General features: G+C 41.5%; 1 protein-coding gene across 1 annotated transcript in view; it reads left to right on the forward strand.

Annotated features, from left to right (window-relative positions):
• LOC118241460 (NLR family CARD domain-containing protein 3-like) overlaps positions 1 to 14,019 on the forward strand; it is a 31,922-nt gene extending 17,903 nt beyond the window's left edge. The window contains exons 8-10 of the mRNA XM_035526486.1: positions 6,320 to 6,493; positions 13,333 to 13,379; positions 13,478 to 14,019. Coding sequence (XP_035382379.1) covers positions 6,320 to 6,493; positions 13,333 to 13,379; positions 13,478 to 14,019 — 763 coding nt within the window. The remainder of the gene's footprint in view (positions 1 to 6,319; positions 6,494 to 13,332; positions 13,380 to 13,477) is intronic.
• Positions 14,020 to 14,635: the final 616 nt, after the last annotated feature.

The following is a 14,635-nucleotide window of genomic DNA, read 5'->3' on the forward strand; positions in this document are numbered from 1 at the left end:
TGTAGTGTCAGCTGTGTCCACTCTCACTGTAGCTCCACAGGTCTGCTGTAGTGTCAGCTGTGTCCACTCTCACTGTAGCCCCACAGGTCTGCTGTAGTGTCAGCTGTGTTCACTCTCACTGTAGCCCCACAGGTCTGCTGTAGTGTCAGCTGTGTCCACTCTCACTGTAGCCCCGCAGGTCTGCTGTAATGTCGGCTATGTCCACTCTCACTGTAGCCCCACAGGTTTGCTGTAGTGTCAGCTGTGTCCACACTCACTGTAGCTCCACAGGTCTGCTGTAGTGTCAGCTGTGTCCACTCTCACTGTAGCCCCACAGGTCTGCTGTAGTGTCAGCTGTGTCCACTCTCACTGTAGCCCCACAGCTCTGCTGTAGTGTCAGCTGTGTCCACTCTCACTGTAGCCCCACAGGTCTGCTGTAGTGTCAGCTGTGTCCACTCTCACTGTAGCCCCACAGGTCTGCTGTAGTGTCAGCTGTGTTCACTCTCACTGTAGCCCCACAGCTCTGCTGACTTGTTTAGTTGTTGTTTTTTTGTGTGTTAATGTAAATGGTTGATTTTAGTGAATAAATTAGTTGTGTGAAGTAGCGATATTGTGTGTGTGTGTGTGTGTGTGTGTGTGTGTGTGTGTGTGTGTGTGTGTGTGTGTGTGTGTGTGTGTGGTGCATAGCATATGTGGTGTTTTGTAATTACATCAGAACTTTAGATCAGATATTTCTGCACCCATAATTCACCATTTGATACTACATAATTCAGGTACACATAGAAATATAACCACATGTAGAATTATAATCACTTGTAGAATTATAACCAAATGTAGCAATATAACTACATGTAGAAATATAACCACACATAGAATTATAACCACAAGTAGAATTTTTGGAATCTTGAAATGCAACCTTTTTCGAGGGGATGAATCAAAGAATGGAAGATGCTTATAAATGACAAAATATTAATTGCTGGACAGAAATGAAACCTTTCTCAGGTAATAATATTTATGTTTATGTAACTCACACCCTTGATTTATTGGTGATGATTCATTCAAATTGTAATCTTATGGGTTAATTAATGATTCCCTGACTGACCTCATGACCTGAATGTCATAATCTGATAAGGAATTAAACAGTATGTAGTTTATTATACACTATAATCGTGGTTTTACCACTATATTAACTTGTGTACCCTGAAATTCCTCTGTGCTGTAAGGCCATTTTAATGTGTCACCACAAGATGTTCACTGGTCCCATCTGTCCCTCCAATAAATATGTTCTGCAGGCCTCAACTGGACATTTGGTGCTAAAATTATTTGCCAGCCAGTAAACCAGAGCTCACACTGTTTAGTTCAGGACAAATATAACTACTGTTTGAAATCTTATTTATAATACAGATTGAGACAAGTATGTTTCATTTACTGTTTATAATGCTTCACCTCAATTGAAACGTGTGTGTGTGCGTGTGTGAGAGAGAGAGAGAGAGAGAGAGAGAGAGAGAGAGAGAGAGAGAGAGAGAGAGAGAGAGAACTATTATCTGTCTGTGACCACCACTGATAGAATGTGCTCCTCACTGGACCCTCACTGATAGAATGTGCTCCTCACTAGACCCCTTGTTGTGCTCCTTGTCTTTGTGCTTCCTCCATACAGGAGAACAAACACTGACCACAGAAAATACTTAAAACCACAAGATGTCTGGAGGGCTCAGAAGTTCAGAAACAAGAGGGAAGGTGTTTTGCAGGGAAATTATATAAAATACAAATAGTGGCAGATTCAAGGCACTGTTCTGTTAAAAAACAAAACAAGGAAAAATGTGTAAAAATCTTTTATTTAATGCATTGTTCTTAGCAACACTCTAATACAATGGTCATGCAACAGTTTTAATATGTTACACATTAATATGTGTCCAGGCTACATCCCACACATTATAGTAACATGGCCATCTTTCACAAATTATGAAGAAAATCATCAGTAAAGGTGTTTGATAAATGGTAAAGGAGTGTTGGAGGCAGCCATCTTCAGCTGCTGGTTAATTCAGCTGCAGATGATTAGAGAGAGATGCCAACCTTTATACATCTCTGTTATGTGCCAGTGTAGGGGGAGAGACCACAACAGACACTTTATTCTGAGCACAAACCACTATTACTAAAAAGTGATAGAGATCTACAGACATGCCATCTGACTCTATGGGGACTATAAGCCACAATAAAACCCAAACCCAACACTTACTCCACCCCAAACTTGTGTTCATTAAACATAAACCAGAGGAGAGAAAAGAAAATACAGTAGTAGATTTAACAAGCTCAAATCCACTCAGTGAATGTACAGTAATCTACACCCACGATATTTTATGTTGATACACACAGACACACAATAGACTACACTACCCAACAGTGGCACAATGACCTGGGGGAATTGTACTAGGACAGAGCCAACTCTGGAAACTGAAGGTACAAATCTGTGTTCTATTAGCATCCCTGTATTCAGTCTGTCTATTAAATCTTATCAGGCTGCAGTTATGGAGTGTTTGTAGTTTCACTGTAACTGTAGTGTGGTAGCAGCAGGGTGTGTGTAGGGCACCAGAATGGTCAGAAACAGTATAACACCATTATATGTAGTGAAGATAATGTTCCTAATATTTTCTCAACTAAAACTGGGAGCACACGAAACAGCAGAAAACAGTTTGGTCTAGAAATACAGTAATAACCTTGTGATTGTTGCCCTTGTGTCTATGTTGACGTATTAAAAATGTCAAAACGTACAATAAAAACACCACAAATTCTTAAAATTTTACCATTTGAAAAAAATAAAGGTAGTAATAACATGAATATCCAAGAAGCACTTGTATCCAGCAGTAACAGAAATATGAGTGACAGTAATTTTATCCAATCACATATGTGGTAGGACGGGCCGTGCCAGCAGACTATTGAATGACGTCATTACAGTGGCCAATAGCATCAGGGGAGCTGTTTTAACTTACTGAGGTGAAAGGAACTGTAGTGGATCATGAAAATGACAGAAAATCTCACAAACTGGAATTGGAGGATATTTGCTGCTATGGTGATTTCCAAGAGAAAAGGAAAATACCTGAAAGGGACAGACAAAAAGTAAAAGTAGATGGAATAAGACAGACAGACAAAGCCTGTATGAGTTTTTCACTCAATCTCTGATCGTCATTCATGGCTAACAGCTAACTAGGTAATGTTAGCAAAGAAAATCTAACTGTTGATTTGTTTGGTGTGTTTACTGTTCAGCACAGATATCTAATCAGCTAACAGTCTCAACAATTTGAACAAACCGTCAATACACAAGATTGGAAGTCTTGTCGTTGCAACAATCAAGCTAAAGTCTTTTGGAGAAATGCGGTTGGATCTTCACGTAGTTGAGAGCAGGAGGGAGGATGGTGAGGGTGTGACGAGAGATTTGACGGGGATGTGATTTATAACATCTGGTGTTCATGAAGTACAGCTGTGTATTAATCAGTCAGGTCCCCTACATCAGTTTAAACACATTTAAACGTGGTTACTAGGTTACAGGTGTTCACTAGGCTACAACCACGGTCAAGTCATTCGCGCTTTTAAAATTATATGCGCCTGTATTCGCGATTTTACGGTATTTCGCTGCTCACCGCAATCTAACGCTCCTTTGTAAAATTACAAAATACAGTTTACTTGATTGAACTAGTTTAATTGCATGATTAGATTAAACACAATTGGTAATATATTTACACAGCTTAATAAGCATTGTGGAAACTGCTTTTTCTACATCATGCTTCTCAGAAGTTTATTCTAGAGCTTGACTGCCAGCTGAAACAGGGGTTATCACTAGTGAAATGTGGCAAATGTGCAGGGCAGGGGAACTCCGGGGCTGAAATATTCCACTGCCAATTAAGTGGTGGCCCTTGGATATCACCAGATCAAGTTTGAAAAGATTCTACTGCACCAGTTTTTAATAAATCTATATTGAAGTCTTTCTATTTGTAATGATGTTTTCATTCCCATTTAATTCAGAGAAAGTATGATTACATATTTTTCTGAATTTTAACATAATGTAAAAACAGTTCCACTACCACATGTGAGTAGGAGCCCTTGACTATTAGCAGAGTAAGTTTGGACACATTTCACTGTACAATGTCTTCATAAATCCATATTAAAGTCAAACTACCTTTAGGCGAAATAATGCACTAATTTTGTTTAAACTGAATTTGGATATGTATTTCTCAGGAATTTCCCATAATGCCAAGAAAGTTATACTACCACATTAGATTATGAGCCCTTGGCTATTAGCAGAGTAAGTTTGGACAGATTTCACTACTATTTTTTCAAAAAGCCATATTAAATTCGTACTACCTTTCAGGCGAATTTGTATTCATTTCGGAAAAGGCTGAATATGGATATTTGTTTCTCAGTTATTTCTCATAATGCCAGAACATGTCCACTTACCACATATGAGTAGTGTACCCTGGCTATCAGCACAGTAAGTTTAGACAAATTTCACTGTATTTTTTCATAAACCCCTATTAAAATCATACATTTAGGTGAATTCATGTACTCATTTCATTCAGGTTGATTTTGGATATTTATTTCTCTGAAATGTCCCATGAAGCCAAGACAGTTCCATGACCACATAAGTGTACATTTAAGTTTACGCCATTTGGCAAACGCTCTGGTCCAGAGTGACTTACAAAGGTGCTTTGTCATTTTCTCATAGAACAGATCCTAGCCAGTAAAGTAGGTTAGAGTGCAAGATACCAATGAACTAGAATACTGTTGAAATACAGGGATCAGTGCTAATGCCTAGAAGTGCAAAATACATAAAAGCTCTATAACAGACAATCAGTGCAATAAACAATAAGTACTACAGTTAGTCAACACAGGAGCAGTCAACATCAGAGTAATAAACAATAAGTATTAGAGTTGGTCAACATAGGAGCAGTCAACATCAGAGTAGTAAACAACACCCTGCAATAAGTACTAGAGTTTCAGTTAGTCAACATAGGAGCAGGATCAGTGGTCATTTAAATATTCCACAAACAGATGGGTCTTCAGTCAGCGTTTGAAGACTGCAAGGGACTCTGCTGTCTGGACAGCACACGGAAGTTTAATAATCCCATATTAAAGTCATACTACCATTAAGTGAATTCATGTACTCATTTACAATATGCTAATTTTGGATATCTATATCTCAGAAATTTCCCATAATGCAAAACAATTCCACTATACTATATACTATGGAGTATGTTGTAACATCTGTTGTATCTACTGTAGAGTATGTTGTAATATTTGTTGTATCTACTGTAGACTATATTGTAATGTCTGTTGTATCTACTGTAGAGTATATTGTAATGTCTGTTGTATCTACTATATGGTATATTGTGATATCTGTTGTATCTACTGTAGGATATATTGTAATGTCTGTTGTGTCTACTTGCAGTCTAGCTACCTGTAGTCTTGGGGAAAACACTTGTGAAAATCTGGCATCAGATTTGCAACTGCCAAACTCCCTCCTGAGGGAACTGGACCTTAGTAACAATGACCTGAACAATTCAGGAGTGGAGGAGCTCTCTGCTGGACTGAAGAGTTCACACTGTAAACTGGAGTTACTCAGGAGAGATTTGTTATAGTCAATAAATATTCTTCTTGTATCTAAAAATAAGATGAGCTTTCTAGTGAAATTCACTGGGAATAATAATTTGGCTACATCTTTGTGCTAGAATTCAATTTCTCTACTAATAGAGCAGGAATCATCTTCTTGCTAAAGAAAAGACTCCTAGATCAAAGGACTGTTGTTTATACCTGTTTTAATGGCATAAACAACCCCCCCAACACACATATATAAGTATGCATCGCTTTGGATTCTTTGACTTTATCTCTGCATTATCATTGGTCCTGTCTCTATATTAAAAATGTTATTAAACAGCTTTCTCTGATTCACAGGTCCAGAAATGTGACAGTGTTATTACTCCTGGTATCAGAGCCAGATGTAGAATTCTGCCAAGATTTTACTGGCATCATCTCATACAGTCTGACATGTAACAGTCTTATAAGACCACTGAAATCACACAGTGTAAGTCCAGCTTTAGGGTTCTTCTGATGTAGGTTAATAGTGCACTAGAGTTCTGAAGGGCTGAATAAAAATAAGAGCTAAAATAAACAGACAGCAGCTATCTGGAGAAGAGTGAAAAAAGCCATCCGCCATGGAGGACGCCATCTTGGAGATGAGAGTGGAGGAACCTCCAACTACAGTTACCAGCCTCTCTAGCTGCCCCACGCAGGCTGGTCTGAAAATGCATCTCACTCTCTGTCTCTATACCTGTTTCTCTCCTTTCTGCAGACTGTCTGGTTGTTTGGTCACAGGGGAAGGCTGTTCTTCTCTGGCTTCAGCTCTGAGGTCAAACCCCTCCCACCTGAAAGAACTGGACCTGACGTACAACCACCCAGAAGAGTCAGGAGTGAAGCTGCTCTCTGCTAGACTGGAGGATCCCAACTGCAGACTGGACACTCTCAGGTATGGAACGTTAGTGTGTGCATGTGTATGTGGGTTTGTTTGTGTGTGCTTACATGTATATGTGTGTGTGTGTGTGTGTGTTTCTGAAAGAGTGAGAATGAGAAAATAATGAAAACTGAGTCTTCCATTCCTGAGTAGTGCAGTTCCCAAATCATACTGTGGTGGCTGGTGAGTTCACTCTCCATCATTCTCCTGTAGGAACTGCTGAGTTTTAGTTGACATGCTACATTTCCTCAGCCTCCTCAGGAAGTACAGATGCTGTTCTGTCAGGAGTTTATAAACTTTGTTCCATTTTTTGAGGTTAGTTGTAATTAATTTAAGAACCACAGGGTGTCAGTAGCAGTGAGTCAGTTCATGTGTGTAGCGATCGTAGAGTGAGAGAGAACAACTCCAAGAGTTCTAGTTATTATAGTTATTATATCCGTGCTAATGCAGTTGCGTCTGCATACATCTCATACCTTTTGAAAACATCGTCGTTGTGTGTAGTTTATTGTATTGTTATTTGTAATCACAGATCATTATTTGGTGGATAATTTATTCTCTGTGAAGTTTGGTGCATTGTTTGTTGTGTATATTGGTACGTGTTGTGGCCGGTGTGTTGCTGATTGTCTTTCATGTGATTCAGTTTCACGTTTCCTCCTGATGTCAATAAAACTGTGAACAAGAGCTGAACATTTTCAGAGTTCTGATGTCAGGAGAGTGTTAACCTGCAGATCATGCTGTGTATCGTACATAAACAGAGGACACAGCAGATACTGTTGGGATTTCTTTATGATGTGGTGTTTGTTGTAGGTCCAGGTGAGGTCCTCACTGATGTGGGGTGTGTGTTGTAGGTCTAGGTGAGGTCCTCACTGATGTGGTGTGTGTGTGTGTGTGTGTGTGTGTGTGTGTGTGTGTGTGTGTGTGTTGTAAGATCAGGTGAGGTCCTCACTGATGTGATGTGTGTGTGTGTTGTGGGTCCAGGTGAGGTCCTCACTGATGTGGTGTATGTGTTGTGGGTCCAGGTGAGGTCCTCACTGATGTTGTGTGTGTTGTAGGTCCAGGTGAGGTCCTCACTGATGTGGGGTGTGTGTGTTGTAGGTCCAGGTGAGGTCCTCACTGATGTGGTGTGTGTTGTAGGACCAGGTGAGGTCTTCACTAATGTGCTGTGTGTTGTAGGTGCAGGTGAGGTCCTCACTGATGCGATGTGTGTTGTAGGACCAGGTGAGGTCCTCACTGATGTGAACTCCAGGAGGTTGAAGGAGTTCACCCTCTCCACCTCCATCTCTCCTGTCTGTAGTGGTGTCTGCTGCTGCTTCTCCTTCCTCCTTGGGTCAATAATCATCTTCTTGGTCTTGTCTGCATTCATGGAGAGATTGTTGTCATGACACCATGTCACCATGTCTGTCAACTCCCTCCTGTATGCTGTCTCATCCAGTGATCAGTCAAACCAGTTTGATGATGCTGGTGTTATACTGGGCGGCCACACAGTCCTGGGGGTCCCAGTGTTCTCAGTCCTTGTGCTGGATGTACACTGCCAGTTCTGACTGACTGATTCTGTCTGTTAGAAAGTTCAGCCCCCATTTACAGAAGGAGGGTGTGAGTCCAATGGTGAGGAGTGTTTGTCAGTTTGGTTGGGGTGACTGTTGAATGCTGAGCTGTAACAGTACTGGAACATAACTGTCCATGTCCTCCAGATGTGTGAGACCCGTGTGGATGTCAGTGCTGACAGTGTCCTCAGTGCACTGGTTCTGACGCTCTGTAAACTGGTGGGGGGTCCTCTGGCCAATAATGGACATTACAGTAGTAAGAATATAGACCATAAGGAGCAGAATAAGTAGTGAGATGGAGAAAAATAAATAAAGAAAAATGGAACAATAAGCAATTCATGTCTAGTGTGGTTTTCTAGAAGTCCTAGTCTGGTCCCGACGGTGTGCACATGACCAAAGCTCTTCCTGTATGAGATCGTCCATGAAGGGCAGTGGAGAAGTAGCTGTGTGGGGTGGAGGTGTGGTGGGCTACAGCAGGGGGCATTAGGGGTTGGTGGGAGGAGCCATGGCAGCTGAGAAAGTAACATCACGACATCAGGGGCTGGTGAACCTCAGCAGACAGAGAGACTAGATTATTAGACATGTCCAGGTAGAGGGTATGTAAATTAGGGAACTATGATGTGCAAAGATGGACTCTGGCAGATGTAGTTATGGCAGCACAGTTAAAAGGAAGCACAGGCATGATCAACACTCCGCCGCTCTCAGCCAACAAACTAGAGAGACAAAAGAGAGGTGAAGTGACAGCATCATCACATCCCAGTTTACGAGAACTCTCAATGCCCATGAACCCCCAGATCTACACCTTTACCTAAGATGGGAAGTAGTTAATAATAAGTAGATATGTTTGCAGCCTTAAATCTTGAAAATCTCAAACATTTACAGTAAGGTTATTCCATAATGTGGGAGATTTGTAGGAAAAGGCTCTGTAGATCTTTGTTTCAGATAGAGAGAAATGTATGCCTGTGTGTGTGTGTGAGAGAGAGAGAGAGAGAGAGAGAGAGAGAGAGACAGAACTATTATCTGTGTGTGAGAGAGAGAGACAGACAGACAGAACTATTATCTGTGTGAGACAGAGAGAGAGACAGAACTATTATCTGTGTGTGAGAGAGAGAGAGACAGAACTATTATCTGTGTGAGAGAGACAGAACTATTATCTGTGTGAGACAGAGAGAGAGAGAGAGACAGAACTATTATCTGTGTGTGAGACAGAGAGACAGAACTATTATCTGTGTGTGAGACAGAGAGAGAGACAGAACTATTGTGTGTGTGAGAGACAAAACTATTATCTGTGTGTGTGAGACAGAGAGAGAGAACGATTGTCTGTGAGACAGAAAGATCTATTATCTGTCTGTGAGACAGAGAGAGAGACAGAACCACTATGTGTGTGAGAGAGAGAGAACTATTATCTGTGTGTGAGAAAGAACTATTATCTGTATGAGACCGAGAGAGAAAGAGACAGAAGCACTATATGTGTGTGTGTGTGAGAGAGAGAGCGAGAGCCAGAACTATTATCCGTGAGAGAGAGAGAGAGAGACAGACAGACAGACAGAACTATTATCTGTGTGTGAGACAGAGAGAGAGACAGAACTATTATCTGTGTGTGAGAGAGAGAGAGACAACTATTATCTGTGTGAGAGAGAGAGACAGAACTATTATCTGTGTGTGAGACAGAGAGAGTGACAGAACTATTATCTGTGTGTGTGTGAGAGACAAAACTATTATCTGTGTGTGAGAGAGACAGAACTATTATCTGTGTGTGTGAGACAGAGAGAGAGAATGATTATCTGTGTGAGACAGAGAGAGAGACAGAACCACTATGTGTGTGAGAGAGAGAACGATTATCTGTCTGTGAGACAGAGAGAAAGATCTATTATCTGTCTGTGAGACAGAACCACTATGTGTGTGAGAGAGAGAGAACTATTATCTGTGTGAAAGAGAAAGAGAGAGAAAGAACTATTATCTGTATGAGACCGAGAGAGAAAGAGACAGAAGCACTATCTGTGTGTGTGTGTGAGAGAGAGCCAGAACTATTATCTGTGAGAGAGAAAGAGACAGAACTATTATCTGTGAGAGAGAGAGAGAGAGAGACAGACAGACAGAACTATTATCTGTGTGTGAGACAGAGAGAGAGACAGAACTATTATCTGTGTGTGAGAGAGAGAGACACAACTATTATCTGTGTGAGAGAGAAAGACAGAACTATTATCTGTGTGTGAGACAGAGAGAGAGACAGAACTATTATCTGTGTGTGTGTGAGAGACAAAACTATTATCTGTGTGTGTGAGAGAGACAGAACTATTATCTGTGTGTGTGACAGAGAGAGAACGATTATCTGTCTGTGAGACAGAGAGAGAGACAGAACCACTATGTGTGTGAGAGAGAGAACGATTATCTGTCTGTGAGACAGAGAGAAAGATCTATTATCTGTCTGTGAGACAGAACCACTATGTGTGTGAGAGAGAGAGAACTATTATCTGTGTGAAAGAGAAAGAGAGAGAAAGAACTATTATCTGTATGAGACCGAGAAAGAGACAGAAGCACTATCTGTGTGTGTGTGTGTGTGAGAGAGAGCCAGAACTATTATCTGTGAGAGAGAGAGAGAGACAGAACTATTATCTGTGTGTGAGACAGAACTATTATCTGTGTGTGAGACAGAGAGAGAGACAGAACTATTATCTGTGTGTGTGTGAGAGAGACAGAACTATTATCTGTGTGAGACAGAGAGACAGAACCACTATGTGTGTGAGAGAGAGAGAACTATTATCTGTGTGTGAGAAAGAACTATTATCTGTATGAGACCGAGAGAGAAAGAGACAGAAGCACTATATGTGTGTGTGTGTGAGAGAGAGAGCGAGAGCCAGAACTATTATCCGTGAGAGAGAGAGAGAGAGACAGACAGACAGACAGAACTATTATCTGTGTGTGAGACAGAGAGAGAGACAGAACTATTATCTGTGTGTGAGAGAGAGAGAGACAACTATTATCTGTGTGAGAGAGAGAGACAGAACTATTATCTGTGTGTGAGACAGAGAGAGTGACAGAACTATTATCTGTGTGTGTGTGAGAGACAAAACTATTATCTGTGTGTGAGAGAGACAGAACTATTATCTGTGTGTGTGAGACAGAGAGAGAGAATGATTATCTGTGTGAGACAGAGAGAGAGACAGAACCACTATGTGTGTGAGAGAGAGAACGATTATCTGTCTGTGAGACAGAGAGAAAGATCTATTATCTGTCTGTGAGACAGAACCACTATGTGTGTGAGAGAGAGAGAACTATTATCTGTGTGAAAGAGAAAGAGAGAGAAAGAACTATTATCTGTATGAGACCGAGAGAGAAAGAGACAGAAGCACTATCTGTGTGTGTGTGTGAGAGAGAGCCAGAACTATTATCTGTGAGAGAGAGAGAGACAGAACTATTATCTGTGAGAGAGAGAGAGAGAGAGACAGACAGACAGAACTATTATCTGTGTGTGAGACAGAGAGAGAGACAGAACTATTATCTGTGTGTGAGAGAGAGAGACACAACTATTATCTGTGTGAGAGAGAAAGACAGAACTATTATCTGTGTGTGAGACAGAGAGAGAGACAGAACTATTATCTGTGTGTGTGTGAGAGACAAAACTATTATCTGTGTGTGTGAGAGAGACAGAACTATTATCTGTGTGTGTGACAGAGAGAGAACGATTATCTGTCTGTGAGACAGAGAGAGAGACAGAACCACTATGTGTGTGAGAGAGAGAACGATTATCTGTCTGTGAGACAGAGAGAAAGATCTATTATCTGTCTGTGAGACAGAACCACTATGTGTGTGAGAGAGAGAGAACTATTATCTGTGTGAAAGAGAAAGAGAGAGAAAGAACTATTATCTGTATGAGACCGAGAAAGAGACAGAAGCACTATCTGTGTGTGTGTGTGTGTGAGAGAGAGCCAGAACTATTATCTGTGAGAGAGAGAGAGAGACAGAACTATTATCTGTGTGTGAGACAGAACTATTATCTGTGTGTGAGACAGAGAGAGAGACAGAACTATTATCTGTGTGTGTGTGAGAGAGACAGAACTATTATCTGTGTGAGACAGAGAGACAGAACCACTATGTGTGTGAGAGAGAGAGAGAACTATTATCTGTGTGTGAAAGAGAAAGAGAAAGACAGAACTATTATCTGTGTGTGACAGAGAGAGACAGAACTGTTGTGTGTGTGAGAGAGAGACAGAACTATTATGTGTGAGAGAGAGACAGAACTATTATCTGTGTGTGTGAGACAGAGAGAGAGAGAGAGACAGAACCACTATCTGTGTGTGTGAGAAAGACACAGAACTATTATCTCTGTCTGTGAGACAGAGGGAGAGAGAGACAGAACTATTGTGTGTATGTGAAAGAGAGAGAGAGAGAGAGAGAGAACTATTATCTGTGTGTGAGAGAGAGAGAGCGACAGAACTATTATCTGTCTGTGAGACAGAGAGACAGAACCACTATATGTGAGAGAGAGAACTATTATCTGTGTGTGAGAGAGAGAGACAGAACTATTATCTCTATGAGACCAAGAGAGAAAGAGACAGAAGCACTATCTGTGTGTGAGAGAGAGCCAGAACTATTATCTGTGAGAGACAGAGAGAAAGAGAGAGACAGACAGACAGAACTATTATCTGTGTGACAGAAAGAGACAGAACTGTTATGTGTGTGTGAGAAAGAGAGAGACAGAACTATTATCTGTGTGTGTGAGACAGAGAGAGACAGAACTATTATTTTTGTGAGAGACGGAGAGAGAGCGAGAGAGAGACAGACAGACAGAACTATTATCTGTGTGACAAAGAGAGAGACAGAACTATTATCTGTGTGTGAGACAGAGAGAGAGACAGAACTATTATTTGTGTGAGAGACGGAGAGAGAGAGAGAAACAGAACCACTGTGTGTGTGAGAGAGAAAGACACAGAACTATTATCTCTGTCTGTGAGACAGAGGGAGAGAGAGAGAGAGAGATAGACAGAACTATTATCTGTGTAAGAGAGAGAGCGACAGAACTATTATCTGTGTGTGTGAGACAGAGAGAGACAAAACTATTATCTGTGTGTGAGACAGAGAGAACTATTATCTGTGTGTGTGAGAGAGAGAGAGAGACAGACAGAACCACTATCTGTGTGTGTATGAGAGAGAGAGAGAGAGAGAGAGAGAGAGAGAACTATTATCTGTGTGTGAGAGCGATGGAGAGACAGAACTATTATCTGTGTGTGAGACAGAGAGAGAGAGAGAGAGAGAGAGAGAGAACTATTATCTGTGTGTGTGTGTGTGTGTGTGTGTGTGTTTCTTTAGGATGGAGCATGCAGGGGAGATCAGAATCAAACCAGGACTAAGAAAATGTAAGAAGTAAATGTAATGTACACACACACACACACACACACACACACACACACACAGTATTTGTGATCTCTCCTATAATGTGTCTTCTTGTGTGCAGATGTGTGTGATCTCACACTGGACCCAAACACAGCACACACACGTCTCTCTCTGTCTGAGGGGAACAGAAAGGTGACGCGTGTGGAGGAGCAGCAGCAGTCGTATCCTGATCATCCAGAGAGATTTGATGTCTGTCATCAGGTTCTGTGTAGAGAGAGTCTGACTGGACTCTGTTACTGGGAGGTTGAGTGGAGTGGGGGAGGGGCTGATATATCAGTGACATATAAAGGAATCAGGAGGAAAGGACACAGTGGTGACTGTTGGTTTGGATGGAATGTAAAGTCCTGGAGTCTGAACTGCTCTGATAACAGTTACTCTGTCTGGCACAATAATAAGAAAACTGCCATCTCTGCCCCCCCCTCCAGCTCCAACAGAGTAGGAGTGTATCTGGACTGGCCCGCCGGCACTCTGTCCTTCTACAGCGTCTCCTCTCACACACTCACACACTTACACACACTCCACTCCACATTCACTGAGCCCCTCTATGCAGGGTTTGGGGTTTGGGGTTCTGACTCCTCAGTGTGTGTGTGTGAGCTAGAATAGCCTCCTGTGTCCTGGAGGAACACCTGAGTCTGCAGGCAAACACACAACTGGTGAACATCATAATACACACATGCCTGCTGAGTATAAAATACACACACACACACACACACAGATGATGGTAAATGAAAAACTGCAGTCTTTCATTTTTTTATTTCTTTCCTCTCTCTCTTACACACACACACACACACACTACAAGTCTCTTACACAAACGTATGCACACACACACACACACCACACCTCTATCTCTCTCACACATACACACACACTACAAGTCTCTTCCACAAACGTATGCGCACACAACACTCAAACACACACACACACCTTTCTCTCTCTCACTCACACACACACACACATACACACACACACAAAATACCACAAAATACACTTGTATCTTTCTCTCACACACATACACACACACACACACACCTCTCACACACTTTACTTCTTTCACACATACATGCTACACATCTGTCATACACTCTATACCTCTCACTCACACACACACACACACACACACTAAACCTCATACTCTCTCACACACACTCTCTCTCACACTCACACACAATAAATGATGCTCCAATAAAGGACTGAGATGCAGTTGATTTCTGTACATAAA

Source organism: Electrophorus electricus, chromosome 5 (genome assembly GCF_013358815.1).
Source record: "Electrophorus electricus isolate fEleEle1 chromosome 5, fEleEle1.pri, whole genome shotgun sequence".
Lineage (NCBI taxonomy): Eukaryota > Metazoa > Chordata > Actinopteri > Gymnotiformes > Gymnotidae > Electrophorus > Electrophorus electricus.